At 39.9% G+C, this 23,899-nt stretch overlaps 2 protein-coding genes across 4 annotated transcripts in view; one reads left to right on the top strand and one right to left on the bottom strand.

Annotated features, from left to right (window-relative positions):
- Positions 1–2,138, bottom strand: part of GPR180 (G protein-coupled receptor 180) — a 40,428-nt gene extending 38,290 nt beyond the window's left edge. For both annotated transcript variants that reach the window (XR_003968270.1, XM_030312734.1), the window contains exon 1: positions 1,959–2,138. Coding sequence is in view for 1 of the 2 variants with exons in the window: in XM_030312734.1 (XP_030168594.1) it covers positions 1,959–2,103 (145 nt within the window). In the remaining variant the exon portion in view is untranslated. The remainder of the gene's footprint in view (positions 1–1,958) is intronic.
- Positions 2,139–5,853: 3,715 nt separating this feature from the next.
- TGDS (TDP-glucose 4,6-dehydratase) lies at positions 5,854–23,002 on the top strand. 2 transcript variants are annotated; one of them, XM_030312709.1, is made up of 12 exons: positions 5,859–6,053; positions 8,248–8,314; positions 9,294–9,362; positions 11,240–11,330; positions 13,701–13,843; positions 15,090–15,188; positions 16,491–16,550; positions 17,764–17,807; positions 18,443–18,608; positions 19,966–20,024; positions 20,456–20,553; positions 21,844–23,002. In XM_030312709.1, the coding sequence occupies exons 1-12, from the start codon at positions 5,968–5,970 to the stop codon at positions 21,927–21,929; spliced, it is 1,068 nt and encodes a 355-aa protein (XP_030168569.1). In that variant the 5' UTR covers positions 5,859–5,967; the 3' UTR covers positions 21,930–23,002. The 2 variants fall into 2 exon arrangements, with proteins under 2 accessions (XP_030168578.1, XP_030168569.1); XM_030312718.1 differs by lacking the exon at positions 20,456–20,553 and having other exon boundaries at positions 5,854–6,053; positions 21,844–21,931.
- Positions 23,003–23,899: the final 897 nt, after the last annotated feature.

Raw genomic sequence — 23,899 nt, 5'->3', positions numbered from 1 at the left:
ATCACTTTATTATAATTTTACTCTAATTAAACATTTTAAATAAATTTAAACGTACAGTATGTATCAAAGAATGTCCAAGTCTCCTACATAAATTGATCACATTACAAATTATCAAAAATTGTATTTTATTTTTGATTTTTTTTAAGTTTATTTATTTTGAGGGAGGGATAGAGTGAGATCAGGGGAGGGCAGAGAGAGAGGGCAAGAGAGAGAGAATCCCAAGCAGGCTCTGCACTGTCAGCGCAGAGCCCAAAGCCAGGCTCGAACCCTCAAACTGTGAGATCATGACCTGAGCCAAAACCAAGAGTCAGACGCTTAACCGACTGAGCCACCCAGGTTTCCCCAAATTATCAATAATTTTAAGAGTGACTCAAAGGCTTACCATCTTAAATTGCACTGAGTTAGAGTTTATTATTTCAGTGTAATTTAGTAATATTATTCTACTGAATTCAAATTCACTGAAAATTGGTAATAAATACACACAATGATAGTGTGTGTGTGAATATACTTGAACACTCAATTCCTCAATCTTCCTTAAAACACCTGGATTCCCAACGTATGTTTCTCCTCCATGTTTATGGAATATCATGATGATATTCATGAAATGTCATCATGAAATATCCAGGTTGTCTAAGTCCTCTGCTAGTCTTGAGTGATAATCCAGGTTGTAGCTTCCATATAGCCCAGATTTTCCAGCACTGTCCAGGTTGTGCCATTTATTGTAATGTCTTTACTATCACTGTCAATATTCAAAGTACAGTTACAGCCAGTTGATTAAAAAAACTAAAAATGTGACCTAAAATATAATAACAAAACCGTTTCTAGAGTTTCTTCTTCATTCAAGATCTGTGCCACACTGGATTTTGGAAAACTGGGTTGCTTTTCTTTTCTCAGTTGTTTTAAACACTTTGAGTATAAAAAAAAAAAAAATTCAGGTTCCTCTTCCTTTACATCACCAATTCTGTACCTTCCCAATACTTTAAATTCCCTACACAAAATAGCTTCTTGCTCCTATTATCTTCTAAGAATCCTCTCTAGGACCACAGTCTGACCTTGCGTCTTTTCATGCTAAAAGCTACATTAATCAAGGATCCCAACCTCATCAAGGCAAATAATTATTTGCAATATAGTACTAGTCAAATAGAGTAGCAAGAGTACATACCAAGAAAATCACTTAAATTTCGAGAGTGCAAATAAAGCAAAAATGAGAATGAACTGCAAATTCATTCATTCAAGAATTAATGATTTTTGAGGGAGACCAGATAGTACGAATCAAATGCACTTCTCATTTCAGAAGGTCCAGACAGGATACAAATTATGAAGCTCCCAGGACCCACTTATAAGCATTTCTGTCAAGTTAATTCCGGGCCTCCTGGTCCAGAGTCAATCTCCTACTTTAGGCGATTTGACCTAGCAATTGTGACCACCAGATTAGCAGGTGTTTTATTTGGTTTCCCACACTTCTCTGCTTCAAGGAGGTTAGAGCAAATTGATCTTAAAAACAAAAACTAAACCCAGTACATCTAAGTTCTGGGGCTTCGATGAACGCGTAAGTACAGTGCCTTAATGTCTACAACCAGTTTGAGTCAGGGGTGAGCAAACCCTGCTTCCTTGAGGGAAGGATCTCGAAAGATGCATTAGAGTCTCCGTACTTTCGTGCGTGTGGGGAGGGTTGGCGAAGCGGCGTTCCAAGCGCAGAACACAATCACTCCTGGGGGAGGGTGCAGACTAGGGAGTGGGGAGCAGCAACACCAGAGCTGGCATTCGAGCAGCCCAAGATTCCGGCAGCTGCGGTCGGGGGAGGGCTGCCAGCGACGCTGGAGTCCGGGTGGGCTGGGAGAGGGGGGAGGTCCCCGCGTCGCCGCCGCCGGCTCCAGGCCTCCTGAAGCGAGGTGGGGAGGCGCGGCCCGCGAGATGGGCCCACGCGCCTGCATCCCGCTCCCCGCCCCCGCACCTACCGTGGAACTCGAAGTGGCCGATGCTCTGGCCCTGAGCGTCTCGGGCCGCGGCGCTGCTGAAGCTGCCCCGCAGGGTCTTACCCTGGCCGCCCGGCGGCCACCAGCAGCAGGTGAGGGCCACCGCCAGCAGCCGCAGGCCTCCCATCCCCCCTCCCGCTCGGGACCCACGCCCCGGCCCCTAACAGCCTGCGGCCGCCTTCCCCACGTCGGCAGCCGGGGGTGGGGGAGGAGGGAGCAGGACCGGCGTCGCGGACCCGCCCCCGGGAGACTGACAGCCTATGTGGCAGGTCCCTCCACCACGAGCCAAGTACATCCACCAATCAGAGGCTGAAATGGGCGGGACGTGCGGAGGCGCGCGTCCCATCACTCCTCAGCCTGTTGGCTAGTTCCCGCCTTTTTTATGGAGACTCAGAAGGATGTTGCTTCAGGTTACGGAAAAAGTATCCCCCTCCGTCTCTGTGCGTGGTGCCACGGCGCATGCGTGGGATCGCCTCCGCGGCTCCCGAGGGCTCTCGGGGGAGTAGAGGGTGTGGAAATTGGAAAGAACTGAGAAGCGCACGATGGCACCGTTTCTGGCGAAGAAAGGAAAGCCCCGGCAGAGCTCTAGGTGCCTATGCAACCTGCTGGACGTTTCCGCTTTAATGTCTCAAAGACACGTATCTGTACTCGTCTAAGTTTAACGCATGAATTCTCTTGGCACCTCTAACAGATTTTAACCTCCTAGGTTCCCTATCTTCTTGAATTATGTCATCAGACACCTGGGAAGTATAGCTTACACCCCTACATCCAATCATCTCAATGAAACACATGCCAATTTAGCGCCTCTTCTGGGCGGCGATGGTAGGCAGCGCTGCCATTTCTATCCAGGCCATCGCGGATACATCATCTTACTTGGCCTGTGGCAAGTGATCTGGCACCAGCCTTAATTTTCTCCAGTTGGTTACACACAGCCCATCTCTACCCTGGAGTCACAGAAAGCTGTGGGAAACGCAATCTGACTGCATCACTTTCCTTCAAACGCCTTTGATCGCCTGTAGTACACAAGTCAGACTCTAGAATATAGCTTTCAAGGCTCTCAAATTTCCATCTCTCAACTTTTTGTCTCCATCCTTACGGAGCCACTGTCAGTTTCCAGAACACTCCAAGTTGTCCTCTCTGAGCCTGGAGCACTTGCAGATCCCTATGGCTGGAAGGCTTCGCTTAGTCTACCACTCAACCTCTCCATCACCTTCCATTTTCTACTTTAACTCTTCTTTCCCAATTGGCTTAAACAAACAAACAAACAAACAAAACTTTTCTTGGGGCGCCTGGGTGGCTCAGTCGGTTAAGTGCCCAACTTCGGCTCAGGTCATGATCTCCCGGTCCAGGAGTTGGAGCCCCACGTAGGGCTCTGTGCTGACAGCTCCCAGCCTGGAGCCTGTTTTGGATTCTGTGTCTCCCTTTCTCTCTGCCCCTCCCCAACTCATGCTCTGTCTCTCTCACTCTCAAAAATGAATAAATGTTAAAAAAAAATTTTTTTTAAATTTCCTAAACCTCTAAGGCTGTGTTAGATACCCTGGGAACCAGAATCCCTTACTTTCCTACACTGTGTTGTAAATGTCTCTAGATGTCTCTAATCCTCCATTATATAAGAAGCTTCATCTGGTCAGAGACTGTATCTGTCTTGATGAGAGCAGAAGCTCAAAAATTTCATGAATAAATGTATATAAATTATTTTCATTTCACAACATGCTTTCATTACATATAAGCAACTTCTCACAACAGACCTCACTATTTAGAAAAAAAAAAAAAACTTGATGAAATGCTTTCTATAGTATACCCAACATTTTCTATATTGCTGGTCAACCAGGAATAAACTAAAGGTATTAATATGAGATTTTTAAAAATTGCACTCTTTTTTTTTTTTTTAAATTTTTTTTCAACGTTTATTTATTTTTTTTGGAACAGAGAGAGACAGAGCATGAACGGGGGAGGGGCAGAGAGAGAGGGAGACACAGAATCGGAAACAGGCTCCAGGCTCTGAGCCATCAGCCCAGAGCCCCACGCGGGGCTCGAACTCACGGACCGCGAGATCGTGACCTGGCTGAAGTCGGACGCTTAACCGACTGCGCCACCCAGGCGCCCCATAATTGCACTCTTTTTTTTATTATAAAAGTAATTCATGTAACTTAGAAAAAAAATTTCACAGCCAAAAGTGTATGAAGTAAAAATGGAAGTCTTCATTTTTTCCTTGCCCTGCCTGATATGGTAACAAGGTAACCCCTGTTAATAGTTTAGGGTAGATCTTTTTAGACATGTAGTTACAAATGTACATGGTATTTGCACACCAAGGACAGGAATAAAATTGGTCCTGGAAAAAAAATCAGAACATAGGCCATGAATGCTGTGAGGCCCTTTCTGTCTCTTCTCTTCGTGATCAACTCTGTTTTTCTTTCACTGAAGACAGATTTTTTTTTTTTTGATTCCTCACTTCATTTGAATGAAAATGGCCACCAACTAGTCCCAGATTTGTAGGTCCTCAAGAGTTCAAGAAGAGCAACCAGATTATACTAGAACCTTAGTCCAATTCCAAATCCCAGGAAGATGCTTCAGTTGGCCTAGTGTGAGTTCGATGCTCCTGTGACCTTCCTGAGGTGGGGGACTGGTCAATTTAGGGTGATTATAAAGGGTAGGAGAGTTTGGTCAGATAAAACCATAGGATCCACTACAATATATTTTGGTCCTCATTCCATGTGCATACATTCTTTTGAAAGTGTTTATTTCAGCCCATGGTATTTAAAAGGTGAGACTGGATCTAATATATCATTAGATTGTATCCAGTTTTTCACTACTACATATAAGCAATATAGCAATGAACATATTTGTGTTTATTTGCAATTATCTATATTAGACATCATGGAATTTGGGGATCATAGGGTATGTACATTTGAACTTTTCATATATGTTACCACTTTGCCCCTGAAAAAAGTTGTAACAAATGGCATTTCGACATATACTGCGTATTCTCATTCTTTTTAGACTTTGCCAACACATTACATGAAAAAAGAAAAAAAACAACAACCAACATATCTATTCATCTATTCAACAACATTAACTGATCATTTATTCTGTCCCAGGCCTTGTTCCATGGCCTGGGCGTTACAGCAAAAAACAAAACGGAGCCCCTGACCTCATGGAGCAGTATCAATGAGCAGTTAATTGACATCAATGACCACTATGTAGAAAATGAAAGAAGGATAAAGTGGTTCTGCAGGGCTGGGGTAGAGCTTGCTAGCTTAATCGGGGTGGTCAAAGAAGGACTCTCTAGAAGGGTGACATTCAGGCGGAGAACTGACGAAGTATCGGTAAAAACTAGGCAGACATCTGGGGAGAGGCCCAGGAGAAGTAGCAGACCTGACAAATTCAAGGAAGAGCGAGAAGGGCAGGCAGGCTGGAGCATAGGGAGAAAGAGGGAGTGTAAGGGCAGAATCTAGGAAATATCTTTACCACTACGGTCAGCAGCCTGCGTTGTCGGTAAAAATATTAACAAAGTAAAAGGCATTTTGCAATTCTAACCTCCTATTTCCACACTTTGCAAGAAGAGAACGCCTGTTCTCAGCTCAACTGTTGGTAAACAGTCGGTGGAGATCGTTGAAGTACAAGAATGAAAAGAAGGTAATCATTCATAACTCCGACATCTGCGTATCTAAGTAAAAACCCGATCCATACTGGTGTCACTTGTCACGAACCGTACCAGACCTCATCTTCCCAGCCACCCCAATTGCGCTTAACCCGGTGGGTTTGAACGGAGAAGAGCTGCGCCTGCGCAGTAGCGCTGCGCCGCCCGCTCTCCCGCGGGCCCCGCCCACCCTGCAGTGGGCGGGGATAAGTCGGCCCAGCTCCGGAAGCTGCTGCTGCCCACCCCACTGACGTGTCGGGGCACGAGACGTGTCGCGAAGAGTCACGGTGGAACTTACCTACGGTGTACAGATCTGGCGCTTTACGCTGCTAGGCACTGCTGAGCTGGGAGATGTCGGCTGCGGGCAGGGCGGAGCCCTTGGGTCCTCCCGGCAGCTTTGCGAAGCGGCTCCTGGTGACCGGGGGTGCTGGTTTCATGTAGGTAACGGCGTCGCTGGCCGAGTAGTGGCTCCCCAGAAACCCCAACCTTTTCCTGCACCTCTACTTGCTCTTGGCAACTTGGGACCAGCTTAGGGGGTCTGAAATGGGAAGGGTCTTAACGCATGACTAGGATCAGCCTACCTTCTGCCATCACCCCCCCTCCCCGCCCCCCGTCCCCGCCTCCGCCTGAAAAGTCTTGGTTCCTTTGAAACTCCGACTTCTTTAAGATGCTTCCCAACCAAAACCAAAGTGCTGTGGTACCGTCTGTCCTCTTACCTGGCCTGGGATGCACCTGTCACTCTTCTGAGTGCACCCACGTTGCAGTAAGCTTCCTCGACTGCCCCAGCCTCCAGCCCACCCCTTCCGTACACAGGCCTTCTACATATAGGCGCCAAGCAACCATTTTTGGGTTACAGTAGCACATTCATTTAGTTAGCGGGCTTTAACAAACACCCCTCTGTTAGTGCTTTGACCTGGACTAGATGTGTGATGGCTCTTTACCTCTCACACCCATATTCAATCAGTGAGTCCTCTTTCACTACTTTCAAAGCAAACACTTCTCACACCGCCACCCCACGCCCCGCCCCGCCCTCCTACCCTAGTCCACGTTTCTGTCTTCTTCTGCCTAGATTACTTCTGTTGCTTCCCAATTGGTCATACTGCTTCCACTCTTGTTCCCCTAAAGTCTGTTCTTCCCACAGAAGTCAGTGTTTATTAAGTAAATAAGTGCATAGAGTTTTACCCTAGTGGTTCCTGTCAAACTTAGAATAAAATCCAAACTCTTTAACATATCTACAAGACTCAAGTGTCCACGCCCTACTTTTCCAAACTGATCTGCCATTCTACCTCTTTGCTTTTCTGTGCCTGCCACACTTACTCTTTTGGAGTTCCTGTAAACACCTGAGGCCCGTTCCTCCTGTCTTGAGGCCTTTGCACTTGCTTCCTCTTTGCTTAGGCCGCTTCCATCACTCAATTCGGATGGCTACTTAGACATCACCTCCTGGGAGAGGTGTTACCTGGCCATCTTATCTAAAATAGCCCCTTTCTCAATTAACGCACTAATCACTACCTGAAATTATATTGCGTATTAGTGTTTACTTGCTTATTGTCTGCATCCCCACTCTAGAATGTAAACCGATGAGGGCAGAGATTATTGTTTTCAACCAGTGTTTATAAGAATGCCTGGCTTATTTTACAAAGGTCTTCAAAAGTTGTTGAACGAATGAATGCACAGGTACCAACAGGAAACTCCCAGTGTCTAGTGGAAGAAGAGAAACATGGGAATAACCTCCCCCATTAGCACCTTAAATAAGCTCTTCTAATCTGACTGTGATTTGGAGGAGGGTACCAGACAGGCAGGGGTTACTTAATGAGAAGAGGAGCATAAAAGGGTTGAACTTGTGTGAGAGTGCTGGTCCTGGAAGGGCAAGTCCTAGAAAATGCTGTGAAAGGGCCATCAGGTACAAAAGTCTGAGTTCATAATTTGTTCAAGGGCTGCCCTTGTTCCTGGGGGCCCAGTGTTTTAGTGTGTGTGAGAAAACCTGGTGAATCATCTCACTGAGATGCCTCCGGTTCCACTTCGAGGTCCTCTGAAGCCAGGAGCCACTATGGCTATCCAATTCAGGATGGCCTCAGCCATTATTAGCCTTGGAAACCCATGTTATTCTGAGGATGCTGGTTTACACCACTAAATTCTTATACCTAGAGATAGAAATTGTAGTAGGGGTGCTGTGAACATAGACAATTCCTATGCTCATACTAACTTAATTTTTGCATAGTTATACCTAAAGTCCCTTAAAAGGTACGGGATAGCTTCAGTCTATCTGTACTGACCACCACCCATTGTATTTATCACCCTGCTTTACTCCCACACGCAAAGCACAAATGGACAAAATCATTTGGTCAAACTAATTTTTTCTTATACCCAGGACCAGTAAATTCTCTTTTCCCCACAGTGCAAAGGCATATCCATATATCGATGCTGATTATTGATGATACTGTTGAGAAAGTTAGTGAAAAGTGGAGGGGAGTATGTATTCAGTATCGCTATGTTATTTCTGTTATTTTGCAGAAACTGAAAAGGTATCTTTGAATAGTTTCCTAATACTCGACAGCTTAGGGTAATGTTTAGGAAATGTTTAGTTTAGGGAAAAGGTTAAGTTTTCTAACAAAATATACTTTTTTCTTACAGCGCATCACATGTGATTGTCTCTTTAGTGCAAGATTATCCAAACTATATGATCATAAATCTAGACAAGGTGAGTTTTATAAAATGAGTTTCATGCACTGACATTGATGTACTTTTTTAAATATTAAAATCTTATGCTGATATTTTAGTTTTTTATTTAGTCATTTGAGCAACTTAGGGGGCCTACATGGTCATGTGATCATGCTATATTTAATCTTAGTCCATTTAAACTATAAACTAAAGGTTTTAAGTGCAGTATTTTTACCAAAAGAAAATCTTCAACCCTAAATTTAATATGTAGTGTAATCTTGTGATTATTAACTTTTTTTGGAGTTGGGATACTGTGTTTATTTGATTTTATCATTGTTTTATTTGATTTTGTAACTGCCACCTCCTGGAAAATTACATATTTATTTCTTAAAGTTAATTCAGTTTTGAGAATTTTTCAGTAATAATCGAAGTCTCCTTGGAGAGTCCAAAAGCCATGATTGGTAATCACTGGAATTTTTATTTTAAACACAAGATGCAGATAGTTACCTGCATTAGTCATAAAACATAATACTAATAGTCCATAAACAAAGAATAATATGTGGGGCTTATCAAATTTTGCCTACCTTACTATCATGGACAGTAATTTTTTCCCCATCTGTACACTGATTTACCAACAGTTAACTCAGGAAACAGTATGATCAGTCATAATATGCATAACACAGGTGTCTTTGTTTTCAATTACTAATTCCTTTGCAGTAAGAAATGGTAAGCTTTTCTGATGGTTGGAGGCACATGTGAGCAGGAAAATTTTTTAAAGGAGGGGTTTCTACAATAATTTTTTTTGAATTTTAAAAAGGTAGCAGAATTACACTTTTTAAAATACTTTTTTTTAACATATCAGAGACTTCTAAAAACACAAAGAGCAAACACTTTAAGAAGACATGTTCTTGTATTACAAGCAGAACATCTATAGTCTTAAATAAATTGGTATCTTATAGGAAAAGCTATTATCACTTTTTCTGTTGTTTCTCTCCCATTCCTCACTTACTTATTTTAAGCTGGATTACTGTGCAAGCTTGAAGAATCTTGAAACCATTTCTAACAAACAAAACTACAAATTTATACAGGTATGAGAGTTTTCTTATAATTATGTAATTGTTTTACTGTGCCTCTTTAGCCATTCAGACATTCTGTCTTTCTACTTTGCAAACTTGTGTAATGTAGGCATGAAAAGTATGCTTCTTAAAGACCTTTTAATTTCTAGAAGTACAACATGCTACAGAGAATACCACTTTTAAATCGATACCACATATAAAGCAGCATGTGACATTGGGCACGTCGGCAGATCTATGGGTAGCTGATTGAACTTAAATGGTTTGTTATTTTTTAGGTCCTTACCAGCCTTCTTGATAAGGCCTTGCTGGGATTTAAAGAGATTGGTGTAAAGGGGAATGTTACTCAGGCCAGGCAATAGTCAAAAAGCCCACCATGTAGCCCCTGGGATAGTCTTCTCTTATAAAGGTGGACTAATTGGCTCTGGAAGGCTGATTCTTACTGGCCACCCTTAGACGAGTCCAAAGTATAAACCAGAGAGTCAGGTCATTGACTTGCAAAGGGAAATTTTAATGTCAGATGAAACTATTTAACTCATGATTTGTGTGTGTGTGTGGGGGGGGGGGGGGTTGTTTTTTTTTTTTTTTAGAGATATTCTATAAATTCTTTTAAAAAATTTTTATTTAAAAATTTTGGGGGGGACACCTGGGTGGCTCAGTTGGTTAATCATCTGACTTCGGTTCAGGTCATGATCTCAAGGTTTGTGAGTTCAAGTCCCGTGTCAGGCTCTGCTGACAGCTTGGAGCCCGGAGCCTGCTTCAGATTCTGTGTCTCCTTTTCTCTCTGCCCCTCCCCCACTTACACTCTGTCTCTCTCTCTCTCAAAAGTAAATTAAAAAAAAAAAAGTTTAAAAATTAAAAAAATTTTTTCTTCATTTTTATTTATTTGAGAGAGAGAGAAAGAACATGTGTGAGCAGGGGAGAGGGGAAGGGGGATAGAGAGAATCCTAAGCAGAATCCATGCTCAGTGTGGAGCCCAGGGCAGGGCTCGATCCTGTGACCCTAGGACTATGACCTGAGCCAAAATCAAAAGTTGGATGCTCAACCAACTGAGCCACCCAGGCACCCCTACAAAGTCTCTTTTTAACCACAAATCATAAAGAATATACTGAGCAAACATTTTATAATTCTTTTCTTCTATATGAAAGTATTTCAGTCATTAAAGAATTGTTGAGAATAGGTATTTTTAGAAGAATTAAATATACACACAACATCAAAAGTACTCATAATGAGGCACCTGGGTGGCTCAGTTGGTGAAGCGTCCGACTCTTGGTTTCAGCTCAGGTCATGATCTCATTTTTGTGAGTTTGAACCCTGGGTCAGGCTCTTCACTGACAGCTCAGAGCCTGGAGACTGCTTGAGATTCTCTGTCTCCCTCTCTCTCTGCCCCTCCCCCACTCACTCTGTCTCTGTCTCTCTCAAAATAAATAAATAAACTTAAAAAAATATTCACAGTTCACTTAGTTGTGGTAAAATACATTTTTCAAAATGTCATCTGGTTGTCATACTTTAAACATATTTCAATAATGGTTACCTCAAACTTAAAAAAAATATGTTTAAAAAGTTTCCTGTTAACATAATGACCTGAGGTTGGCAGGAACGTTACAGGAAAAAGCCAGCACAGTTTTTAGTAGTTGTTGGTGCTCAATAAAATATTGTTTTAGAAACTTATTTACAAGAAAGCATCTTGAACTGAATATCTTATATCCTAGGATGCTGGAGAAATACATCATTACTATACTTACTTGAGCCTTTGGTTGAATTTTCAAGATATTCTCTATTCTCTCTATTCTCTATTTTCTTATCATTGTTTTGGTTCATGTAGTAAAATGGTTATTACGAATGACAGTGCTCAATGAAACTTAGTTTTTTCATGTTTGCTTTTTATATAGGGTGACATATGCAATTCTCACTTTGTGAAACTGCTTTTTGAAACAGAGAAAATAGATATAGTGCTACATTTTGCTGCGCAAACACATGTAGGTAAGCATTGTTTTATGTTACAATTATGATGGGAAGATTTTTTTCCCAGTGACTAGTCCAAATCAAAGTCCACCATTGAGGTTGAATAAGTAGGTACTTAATATATATGTCTTTGAAAGAGCACATACCATGCTCCCCCAGGAGAATAGGACAATTTTAATAATGTAGGTTGAAGTATAACCTTGAATGCTATCTTAAAACTTTGAGTTTAACCAAATTCAATATAGTGATTACTTCTGGGGAGATGGGCCTTCAACTGCATTTTTTATGTTGTTTCTTAAAAGCTGGGTGGTAGGTACACGGTTGAACATATTATCATGATCTATACTGTTATGTGCATCTGAGATCTAATTGTCTAACATCTCATAATTTGAAACATACCATACATTCAGAAGAATTTAGAATTAAGTGAAATAAATAATGATAACATGAATACCCATGTAGCCATCACCTAAACAAAAGATAGAGTGTTGCTAAATTCTCATTAGTAGTAGTACTCTGCCTTATTACCTGATTTTAAAATTATCATTTCCCTTGGTTTTCTCTACAGTATACCTAGGAGATTATTCTAAACAGGATATAGAGATATTCCTCATTCCTTTTTATTTTCATACACTTCATCGCATATATGTACCCCAGTTGGGTTTATTTCCTACACATTGCTACTTAAATGGCACTGCAATGGATCGCTTTGTGCCTGTGTCCTTGTGTAGTGTCCGTTTGTATGTTTGTCAATTGATGTTGGGTAGAGATTCCTAGAAGTAAGAATTGAGAGTGGATTAGTTTGCTAGGGCCCCCATGACACAATACCACAGGCTGGGGGGCTTGAACATCAGAATTCTATTCCTCACAGTTCTGGAGGCTGAAGTCCAAGGTTAAGGTGCCAGCAGGGTTGGTTTCTTCTCAGGCTTCTGTCCTTGGCTTGCAGATGGCCACATTCTCACTGTGTCCTCACCTGGTTTTCCCTAGTGTTTTTTTTGTGTGTCAGAATTTCTTCTTTTAAGGACACCAGTCATGTTGGACTAGGGCTTACCTGAATGGTGTTGTGTTTAATTACCTCTTTAAAGGCCCTGTCTCCAAATATGGTCACACCATGAGGTACTTGGGGTTAGGGCTCCAACATGAATTTGGGGGGAACACAGTTGAGCCTACTAACCAGGATTGAGGGGGTAAAATCATATGCAGTTTGCCTAGATATTGGGAAGTTTCCTTCCTTAAGGGTTGAAAACACTTTGCATTCTTATTCCTAATGCATGAAGTATCTTTCCCCTATAGCTTCATCAACAGAAGTTATTGTCAGACTTAAATTTTTGCCAATCTGGTAGGTAAGAAGTGGTATCTACCAGTTTTCATTTTGGATTTTCATTATTATAATTGAGGGTGAGCATCTTAAGCTTAACGACCTCTGTATTTCTTATCTAAACTATTTGTTCATGTCTCCTATCCATTTACAATAGGGTTATTCCTTTTTATTTTCTTATAACTTCTTTATAAATTGAATATACTAGCCCTTTGTTTCTGAAAAGTTTAAGTATTTTCCCCAGTTTGTCATTTATTTGTATTTTTACTTTATAGATTTCTGGTTGTTTTTTTCTGTGTAAGAGCTTTTGTGTAGTCACAGTTAGCAGTTTTTTTTTCCTTTTATGTCTGGATTGTGAGCCATATTTAGTAAAGTTCCCCTCATTCCCAGGTTATAGAGAATCTATTCTTCAAAGTAAATTTATTTTCAAAAATAATTTATCTAGCATTTATTGTTCTTTCAGCAATAGCAGGTTGATCTGAAAAGCCTAGCCCTCTATTAGTAGAAACTAGATGTTTCAAGTTTCAAATTTAAGAACGATTTTAAATTTAGATTTTTTTTTTTTTTTTTTTTTAGACTAGAAGTGTTTCCTGGGGCACCTGGGTGGCTCAGTCGGTTAAGCTTTCTGCTTGCTTTCAGCTCAGGTCATGATCTCATGGTTTGTGAGATCGAGCCCCACATCAGACTCTGTGCTGACAGTGCTGACCTGCTTGGGATTCTCTCGCCCTCTCTCTCTGTTCCTCCCCCACACATTCTCTCATGTGAGTGCGCATGTGCACGCTCTTGAGAAAGACAGAATAAACAAACATAAAAAGTAATAGAATGAAACAGTGTTTCCTGCAAATTTAGCACTGATAGTTTTCTAGGTTCTAAGAATTCACATGTACTTTATAATTTCGGCTTAAAGCAATAGTAAGTAGCAATGTGTTTTTGTTATTTTTTTAAACTATTACAGTTGTAGTGAATGAAGAGAAGTGAGTAGAACTTTCCTTAAACCTGAGTCTACCGTTTGGTGTTTGTTTTGTCCCCTGGGTGGCATTGTTCTAGCTTTCTCTCTCTCTCTTTTTTAGATCTTTCATTTGTACGTGCCTTTGAGTTTACCTATGTTAATGTCTATGGCACTCATGTTTTGGTAAGTGCTGCTCATGAAGCCAGAGTGGAGAAATTTATTTACGTTAGCACAGATGAAGTGTATGGAGGCAGTCTTGATAAGGTAAGCTTAGAAAAGTATATGTTTCACCCACTTACCATGAACCATGAAACAAATGTGTCTTATTAAAACTTACTCTGGGGGCGCCTGGCTGGCCAAGTCTGTGGAGTGTGCGACTCCTGATTTTGAGGTGGTGAGTTTGAGCCCTGTGTTGGGTGAAACAATTACTTAAAAATAAAATTAAATTAAAATTAAAAATTAAAAGAAGTAAAACCTACCCTGGGCTTTTTCATCCTCTCATTATGCACACTTATAGGACTCTCCAAACTATCAGTTCTTTGTGTCCTCTCTTCAAATCAAATAATACCAGCCCAAATGGCAACAACCATCTAGTCTTGGTACATATTTATATATAATTTGACTGACAGTATTTTTACCAGAGAACAGCACGTCCTGCCTTTCTGTCCCAGTCTAGACATGATGAATGTCATTCCCATGGGCCAAGCAGAGCATACCGCCCACTCCCCTTCTCTTCCATTCAGGATAGCGCATCGGAATGTCAAGGGGTGCATGTGAAATTATTGTAGCAGCTGGAATTTGTTCTCCTTTTTAAATCACTTGTACATATTATGCTTCCTATGCAAAAGATGGCTCCATTCTCATCTATATTTTTCACAGTCAGTGTTTGCAGTGACCTCATTATGTGTTACGTTTGTATGAAAACACATAAGTGAAAAAAAAATCAAGCGGTTTGAAAAAAACTTGTAATAAAAAAGCAGACCCTGACCACTTCTCCTCAATATCCAGTCCCACCCGTGAGAAGCATTTTCAATTCTCTTTGCAATCTTTATGAAGGAACCCTTTTTTCTTCTTGTGCCCTGTTATCCTACATCAGGTCTGACACAGGAGCCAGAACAATTTTTAGAATATAAGTCAGATGATGGGATTACTCTGCTCAAAAACCTGTTCACGTTGTTTCAGTGACCTTCAGGGTTCCACAGGTTCTGGCCTCCCTCTAGCTCTCTGGCCTCAACTCCCATTTCTCTTCCCTCACACTAACCTCCTTGTGGTACCTTTGGACGCACTCTGTCTCAGGGCCTTTGTACTTGTTCTCTCTGCCTGCCTTATAGGGTTACTGTGAATGCTACCATATAAAAAACGCTTAGGAAAAATGCCAGGCAAGTAGTTGGGGTCCAGTAAATGTTTTTTAAAATGTAGTAATTAATATTTAAGGTTTGTGATATGTTTTCTGATTTTTCTACTTAGAAACTATGCATAATATTTATTAAATGCATCTTTTTAAAATTAGGAATTTGACGAATCTTCACCCAAACAACCTACAAATCCGTATGCATCATCTAAAGCAGCTGCTGAGTGTTTTGTACAGTCTTACTGGGAACGATATAAAGTAAGAACTGATTTCAGAAACTCTTGAATAATTTTTCTTTGGACTTAGGTGTTAAAACTCCAAGTTAGATTAGCAACATTCCATTTTTAGAGTTAAAGACCTAGATTGAGCAGTTTATATACTAAGGAGTTTAAAATACTTATTTCCTATATTGTGTGGACAAAGTAGGACCTACTTCTTGTTCAGTTCATCATTTAAAGGAATAATTTGTGGGTGGCTCAGTCAGTTAAACATCTAACTCTTGGTTTCAGCTCAGGTCATGATCTCACGGTCATGGGATCGAGCCCTGTGTTTGGCTACCTGCTGAGTGTGGAGCCTGCTTGGGATTCTCTCTTCTCTCTCTCCCTCTGCCCCTCTCCTGCATTCTCTCTCTAAAATAAACAAAAATTAAAAAAATAATAAAGCAATAATTTGTATACATTTTTTCCTACTTCAGTGATACGTAGAGAATTAGAGCTGTAGGGAAAACCTGGTTGGAATATCCTGATTCCCAGAATCCTCCGGGTGAAAGAAGACAGAGGGAGGGCAGGTTCCATGACCTACCGCATGCTCCTCTCTGCATGATTCACCTCTCTTGGCTCCTCGCGAATGGGAGTTGACATTCCTTTGCCTTTTGTGTTCCATAACTTTGGCCCTTTTCCCATTTGTGGTAGCTCCTTTTATTTGTAAGGGTTGGTGCCTCAAGAAAGACAACTTGCAGTTTCACATCTAACCAAACCTGAGGTCCAAGATAGAGTCTCTGAAATCATCAGGTAGAAATTTCTGTAATTTTTCTGCTGTCAAACCTAACAAACCTGGCCCTATCTCTCTTCATCCTGCACTTGTCCAAGTAGATATTCCTCTTCTTCCTTTTGGGAACCTCTGCCTTTCTCTGACTCCCATCCTCTCCTGTCTTTTCAAGAACCTTACATTAGAAAACTGTCCCTTTGGGGCGCCTGGGTGGCGCAGTCGGTTAAGCGTCCGACTTCAGCCAGGTCACGATCTCGCGGTCCGTGAGTTCGAGCCCCGCGTGAGGCTCTGGGCTGATGGCTCAGAGCCTGGAGCTTGCTTCCGATTCTGTGTCTCCCTCTCTCTCTGCCCCTCCCCCGTTCATGCTCTGTCTCTCTCTGTCCCAAAAATAAATAAACGTTGAAAAAAAAAAATTTAAAAAAAAAAAAAAAAAAAAGAAAACTGTCCCTTCACTTCTGTCCTTAAGATGTGTGGGGTTACTTAGCTGCAAGTGCCCAGATTTTAGAACTGTTTGTCTTTAGATAATTATTACAGTTGGACCTCTTATTGCATTAATGTCGACAACTCTTTAAGTTTCCAGCTGTCATCACACGAAGCAGTAATGTTTACGGACCACATCAATATCCAGAAAAGGTACATTTTATTCCTGAATCCATAGTGTACTTTAGTGATTGTAGCTTCTCATCATTTAAAATAATCTCTCCTCAGTATTTGTCCAGAATAATTTCTGCTGTAATTGTACATAATTATAAATGCTGTATAGGCCAAAGGCAAATCTCATCAGGTTTAGAGTCTGGAGACCTGAGTTCAAGTCTCAACCTGACAGCAGCTCGTGTGACCTGAGGCCCTTGGAGCATGGTTTTTAAATTGAGGGATAATGAAAATGCTCAGAAGGGACTTTGAAGGATCCAGAGAGATGATCTTCTGAAAATGCCTTGTACTTGGCAGGATTCGGAAGCACCATAGAGTACTGCCATTGCTCCTGTCCTGGCTGCTGAAGACTCCTTCCTGGTTTGCAGTCTAGACATTTCAGAGCTAGTCAGAGCATAATGCGGGAAGCTGGTACAGAAATTTGTCTCTCCATCAGCTGGCTAATCGTTCCCCAGATCCTCTTTATTGTTGGCTGGCCTGAACATCTTCCAGAAAGTAGTACAAGTACTGAATAAAGAAATGTAGTTAAGAGGCTGAAGACACCAGTGCAGTTGGTTCTGTATCATTAAGCCCAATTTTAAGTAACCATTGCTTTCTTCTGCTTAAATTTGGAGATAGGGTTTTCCACTTTCCAGCTGGTTGCATTGATCTCTTAGCCCAAAGAAAGGGGCCGGCCGTGTCATGATCTGCTGGTCTTAATATCTACTTTGCTTAATTTGGGGAGTATCTTTCAGAGGTGCATTGTTAATTTAATAATATAGCTCGCCCCGTTTAACATAAATTTTCTTTGAATTCAGTGTCACTGGGATTTACTTTTTATTAATTTCACAAGCGCTGAGTGTAGGTGCTGTATGCAAAGCAATGAGTAAGATCGGATTCCTGCCCTTAATGAAATCCGAGGTGAACTTTTGTGATGACAGCGAACTGTTCATGAAGACTTCTGAATTTTTACACTATGTGTCATTTTGTCTTTATATTCGTCTAGCAGATAACTTATCTTTGTGCAATAGGAAGCTATCTTAGAGTTCTTTCACTTGTCAATATTATCATAGGTTTCTTCTTGAACTGGTAAGAAAAATTAGAATTTATCCCTATGTATAATTCTTAATAATCATCTTTTAATCATATGATGAGTTAGATTCATATGGATCAGTGAATTTCCAATGTCTGAAACAATATTTAAATATTCTTTTAGGTTATTCCAAAATTTATATCTTTACTACAACACAACAGGAAATGGTATGTTATCATTTACCTTTGTACCCATATGTTTTTCTGGTACATGGATAGTATTCAGTGACAGCCAGTCTTGAAAATCACAAAGTCTTAAGAGTTGAAGGCCGTAGGATTGAATGTTTCAACAAATTTACAAATTCCTTCTACAATCGATGTGACAGATTTTTAAATAATTACCATCTGTTATCCATCTTTGTAATTTACTTACTAACATCATTGCAACCTTTTTTTTTATAACTTCAGTTCTTAAATAATGTATCCTAGAACTTTGAATTTTAGCATTAAAATTTGACATCTATCTTTATATAATTTTACTTTTTCAGAGGAATTATTTAATTCACAGAGCTATATGGATTTCTTCAAAATTAATTTAAGGTAGAAAATTGATGAATAACTTATTTCTCAGGGGTCATTTAGATGTTTGCCACTTTCCTGCTGAGTGCTGAAGGAGGTTTGGAGATCATTTACAAATTATGATAAAATTTAGAAAAGTCTTGAGACTTTGTGTTTTCAGTAAAAGATTTCTAGGATCTCATGGCAATTGGCTGCTCTAGAATGTACACAGTCATTGTGGTACCTTGGTTTGGGAGAGCTTACATTTTTATACGTTGTGATTCCCTTTTATTTCATCTTTTTAGCTGCATTCATGGATCAGGGCTTCAAACAAGAAATTTCCTTTATGCTACCGATGTAGTAGAAGCATTTCTCACTGTCCTCAAGAAGGGGAAACCAGGTGAAATTTATAACATCGGAACCAATTTTGAAATGTCAGTTCTCCAGCTTGCCAAAGAACTAATACAACTGGTATGTATATATTGCAGAAAGGTCGTGTTTTCAAAATTGTCACTAAATTAGTGGTAGTAATCACTAAGGTAGTCAAAATCAACAGTTTACAGTTTACTCAGTTGGAAAGTAAACGTGTAAAAAAATAAAATGTACGTGAAGATATGTCATTATTTGAAATTATATCACTCATTTATAACAGCTTTTCAGGAAAATAAAAATCCTAACACATTAAATGTAGATACTCATTATAACAAATATCTCAATATCAGCAATATAAACTTGTATGTGCTAGTCTTAAGAATCAGTGATATATAAATAATTGTAGTTATGAGTGTAGGTACGTATTAATGCACATCAATATAGATCTCAAGGATTCAGTGTATAGAAACTCTTCCTTTATACCACTCTCAGAATACTGTGGACTCCAACCATGTGGGCCTTCCACACCAAGCAGTGCTCAGACACAAGCTGGGTAGCCTATAATTTAACTCAGTTCTGACATTATCTGCCTGGAAATTGCTTCAGATGCCATAGGTTAAGTAAGGGCTCAGTCTACAAGACTATCCCCTGCTTCAGATGCCAGTCACAAAACCTGGTTGTCGCCTATGCTTCTGACCAACTGGCTATAAATCAGAGGTACTTTGCTAGAGTGACTCACAGAGTTCAGGAAAACAGTTTACTTTCTAGATGGCTGGCTTCTCACACTGGGTGTGACTCCGGAATAGTCAGATGGAGGAGCAGCCTGGGGCCAAGGAGGAGGAAAGATTGTGGATTGACCATGTTCTCTGGGCATACCACCCTCCCAGCACCTCCATGTTTTCAGCAGTCCACATGTTCTCCAAACCCCATCCTTTAGGTTTTTTATGGAGGCTTCATTAAGTGGGCATGATTGGTGAAATCATTGACCACTGGAGAGTAACTCAATCTGGTTGGTTGGTTCTGTTGGCAACCAGCCCCCTCCTTAGGGGCTTTCCAAAATTCACTCATTAACATAAACTCTGGTGTGCTTAAAAGGGGCTTGTTATGAACAGCAAAAGACACCTTTATCTCTCATCACTTAGGAAATTCCAAGGGTTTTAGGAACAGGGATAAAAACCAAATATATATTTCTTATTATAAATCACAGTATCACACTGAGTAATAACCAAAAGTCAAAAAAGTTAATTTTTTTCCCATAGTTTATGCAATGTGTATTTTTGCTGAGCTTCAGATGGAATTTGGGTTATAAAATATAGGAAGTGTACTAAAATGCTGTTCATTTTAGCTATCTCCCCCACTTTGAAGCGGTTGTTCTTCTAGTCTTTTAAATCAGCTATGTAATACTTTTGTTATTCTCTGGTCTTATTTTGTAATTCGACACAATCCATTTTCACAGATCAAAGAGACCAATTCAGAGTCTGAAATGGAAAACTGGGTGGATTATGTTAATGATAGGTGAGTAATAAGCTAAAACATTGGGGAAAAGTTGTGAAATCTTAGATACTTACAAAATTCTAAGATATGTTCACTTAATCAGAAACTACCATTATCTCTCTTTAATTTTCTGCTATAAGAACATAGGAGCCCTAATAAGTTTATGTGTATTTATTTATTCATTCATCAAACATATAGGTATGGGCTGCATTCAAACCCAGATCGTGGCTGAAATCAGAAAAGGATAAGCCACGGAGAGGGTTCGGCATCTGGGATTATAGATGATTTTTTTTTTTTAACATGTACTTTATTTTACAAATTTTCTATAATAAATTCAGGGAGAATTTTTTTAAGGAAAAATGTGAATTATGGTAAAGATTCATGGACACACATTATTTACATTTGTAAATATATATCCACAATGTCATTTTAAATCTGTTTTGTTTTCTAAGACCTACCAATGACATGAGATATCCAATGAAGTCAGAAAAAATACATGGTTTAGGATGGAGACCCAAAGTGCCTTGGAAAGAAGGAATAAAAAAGACAAGTACGTTATGAATTGATCCTTTTGGGGGAGATTCAGAAAAATTTAAAGGAAAAGTAATTTATTTTTAGAACACTCTAAATTCAGTAGAATGTTGTGATGAATACTTTCCACTTTTCAAAGTGTTACATTTAGTATGTTTCCAGCCATAGTAATCTATTTCCTAAGCATCTTGAATTTCACAGACTGACTTCTGATGAGTCTTCCTGTGTCTCATCAGTGTTTGTCAGAAACCTATTTCATTGATTCTCAGGTGCAAATTTGTCACTTTTTTCACATCCTTTAAAGGTATGTGGTTTAAAGTCACGAATGTCTTACTATTATTGCATCTTTCTTTCTTTCTCTTTCTTTCTTTCTTTCTTTCTTTCTTTCTTTCTTTCTTTCTTTCTTTCCTTCCTTCCTTCCTTCCTTCCTTCCTTCCTTCCTTCCTTCCTTCCTTTTCTTGGTAACATGTAAAATAACGTTTACAGGTCCATTTTAACCTCAGTGGCATCTTAGATTTGATGACATCTGGACAGTTGCAGTCTTTGAGTGTCTGAAGCCTTTTTTACATTGAAACAAACAAAATTTAGTTGTGTGAAGAAATGTCCATTAAAATAAGTGTATAGAATCTGTATATATATATATGTTAAAGTTTGGTTTAAAAATGTATTCATGAGAAAAGATAAACTCACATGTAGAGAAAAAGTCTTCATTCAGAGCTTGACATACAGAATACTTGTGTTGAATTTTTGAAAGCAAATTCAAAGATAATTTATCATTTTTTAACTAAGAAAAACTTTCCTGATAATATAACAATATAAAATGACTTTACATATTAACAGAAGAAAAATCACACCTTCTCATTGTGCCTGGAATGCTGTATTGCTACATTTACTTGAACAAAAAATTACTTGTCCTATAGCTTTAAAACCAGTGCAAATGACGTATCTCTCCTTCTCCCTCAATTTCTTAAAGTCAGAATTTCTTCAACACTTATACCAGCACATTCAGTATTGAATGACTTTTGAAATTAAAAACAAACAAACAAACGATAACCATCTTTTAAATCTAAGTTTTCGGGTACTGAAACATCTTGTGATTAATGACCTTGGTTGGTTCAAACTCAAGCTGTTTTCATTAGGCATCCCTTTGGCAAGACTGATTCTTACTTAAATTAAGAATCTGAGTACAGTTAGCTGAGTGGCTGATGGGTAAGATTTTTCTGACTTAGCAGGAACTCAGTAAATGCTGGTTAACTGGTGTTTAGTGTTTTGTTTTTTATTTTTGTCCTTTGGTTTTTTTCCCCCTCAGTTGACTGGTACAGAGAGAATTTTCACAACTGGAAGAATGCAGAAAAGGCATTGGAACCCTTTCCAGTACAACCACCGTTTGTATAGTCAAGACAGTATTCAGAGAAAGAAGAAAATTATCCTACCTCCACAAGCCATGGGAAACCAAGTGACCAAAAGGTGTCCTCTTTTCTTTTGGAATTAGATTCATGACTTTTTGCATAAAATTCGAATGCAAAACACCTCAATCTTTAGAATAGGTGTGGTGCTGGCATAGGATTTAAATTTCAAGATTCTTTCCAAAAACCTTTCTCCTGAAAGTTAGGCACCAGACGGCCTAGAAAGACCTTTCGTAGGAAGGGACCAGGAAAATGGAATCTCATGGTTCTGAGAACAAGGACCGAGCCCAGTTCTGCGCTGACGACAGCCTTCGCGGGCCCTGAACTCAGTTGCCTGACCTTCCCCACTGCCTACAAAGTCTCTCAAGTTTCCATTTTTAGGCAACATAGGATGAGCTGTCTGTCCTCATTCATCTTGTTTATTAAAGGTCTGATATGCTATAATTGCTTTAAAAGTGGAACAATGGAAGCATATCTAGCACTTTTTAACTTTAGATAATTTTATAAAATTAAGTTAAATGTTTTTTAAAAGAAGGATGTAGTTTTTACATTTTCAAAATCAGTTGTTGGACTATATATGAGTAACCTCATATGAGAGATTTTTATCATGTATTTGCCATTTAAAATGATTTTATTTATAAAAGTATCACTATTGTAACGTATTTAATGTAGAATGTGGCTTTATTTTTACTAAGGTATGTTTTTATTTTGCTGTAGGAAAAATTTTTAAATATCTTGATTAAATACTTTTAATTCCTCTCTCTCCTAAAGACTTTAAGATGGCTTGAAAAAGCAGCTGACTGGATATTGCATTGAGAAAGGGTGAGGAGTTCAAGGTTGTGCCCAGCTTTCTGGCTTCTGTGCATGTGTGATGACTTCTTTCCTCCGTGAAGTGGAAAGCTAGGTCATTCACTCACAGGTGGTTAAAAGTAAGAGGGGTAAGGGTGGAGTAAGGGCCTCGAAGAGGTGGAGATCAGGAAAAGAATAAGCAGCTCCAAAGTTGGAAGAGGATTTGCCAAGCAGGAGTGAAACACAAACTGACGTTGAATACAGTCATTTCAGGATTCTGAGATGTGGGGGCACCTGGGTGGCTCAGTCAGTTAAGCATCAGACTCTTGATTTCGGTCAGATCGTGATCTCACAGTTTGTGAGTTCAAGCCCCGAGTTGGGCTCTGTTCTGAGTGTGGAACCTGCTTGGGATTCTCTCTCTCCCTCTCTCTTTGTCCCTCCCCTGCTTGTGGTCTCTCTCTCAAAATAAATAAACATTAAAAAAAAAATAATTCTGAGATGTGCAAAGTGGATTGATCCAGAGGTAGGCATAGTAGGAGTCGGGAGGGGTCGAGGGGCAGAGGGCTAAGAATAAGCAAAGAGTGAGGCCCCCTAGTCCCGATTGTTTAGGGAAGAAAATTCCTCCTGTGGGTTGGCTGTAGCTAGAGGAAATGGAGAGGGGACCAGGCACGGAGGTGTGGCAGTGAGAGGTTGGGGAGGCTGGGAAGTTACAGGCAGAAAATGGGACCAACTGAGAGCAGATGGTCTTTTGGTAGAGTCTGGTCATTGAGGGTAGATGACAAAAACACTGTTTTCTGTGGCATTTAGTTTTGTACATATTTTTGTGTGCCTTTATTCCCAACTTTAATATACTCAATATGGCTTAACTTTATCATTTATTTAGTCTCAGGAGATGACTGGACAGGCATTAAGAACATATAATGAAAAACCAGTGGAAACAAATTTATGCAAAAGTGTTAAAAAAAAATGAACGTTCTACGTCATATGTCATCAGAGAAGCGCAGATTAAAACAAAAACTAGATACCTATTAGAATGACCAAATCTGGAACACTGACAGCAACAAATACCGACAAGGGTGCGGAGCAACAGGAACTCTCCTACACCTGCCGTTGGGAATGCAAAATGGTACAGCCACGTTGGAAGACAGTTTGGCAGTTTTCTTACAAAAG

Source organism: Lynx canadensis, chromosome A1 (genome assembly GCF_007474595.2).
Source record: "Lynx canadensis isolate LIC74 chromosome A1, mLynCan4.pri.v2, whole genome shotgun sequence".
In the NCBI taxonomy this organism is placed as follows: domain Eukaryota; kingdom Metazoa; phylum Chordata; class Mammalia; order Carnivora; family Felidae; genus Lynx; species Lynx canadensis.
This window is presented reverse-complemented; position numbering and strand designations above follow the sequence as displayed.

What these genes read in the sequence shown, in the direction of transcription:
- TGDS (XM_030312709.1), top strand. Translation starts at nt 5,968, where the DNA reads ATGTCGGCTGCGGGCAGGGCGGAGCCCTTGGGTCCTCCCGGCAGCTTT. An exon ending in ACCGGGGGTGCTGGTTTCAT is followed by an intron (nt 6,054 to 8,247) that starts GTAGGTAACGGC and finishes TTTTTCTTACAG; the next exon opens with CGCATCACATGTGATTGTCT. An exon ending in TGATCATAAATCTAGACAAG is followed by an intron (nt 8,315 to 9,293) that starts GTGAGTTTTATA and finishes ACTTATTTTAAG; the next exon opens with CTGGATTACTGTGCAAGCTT.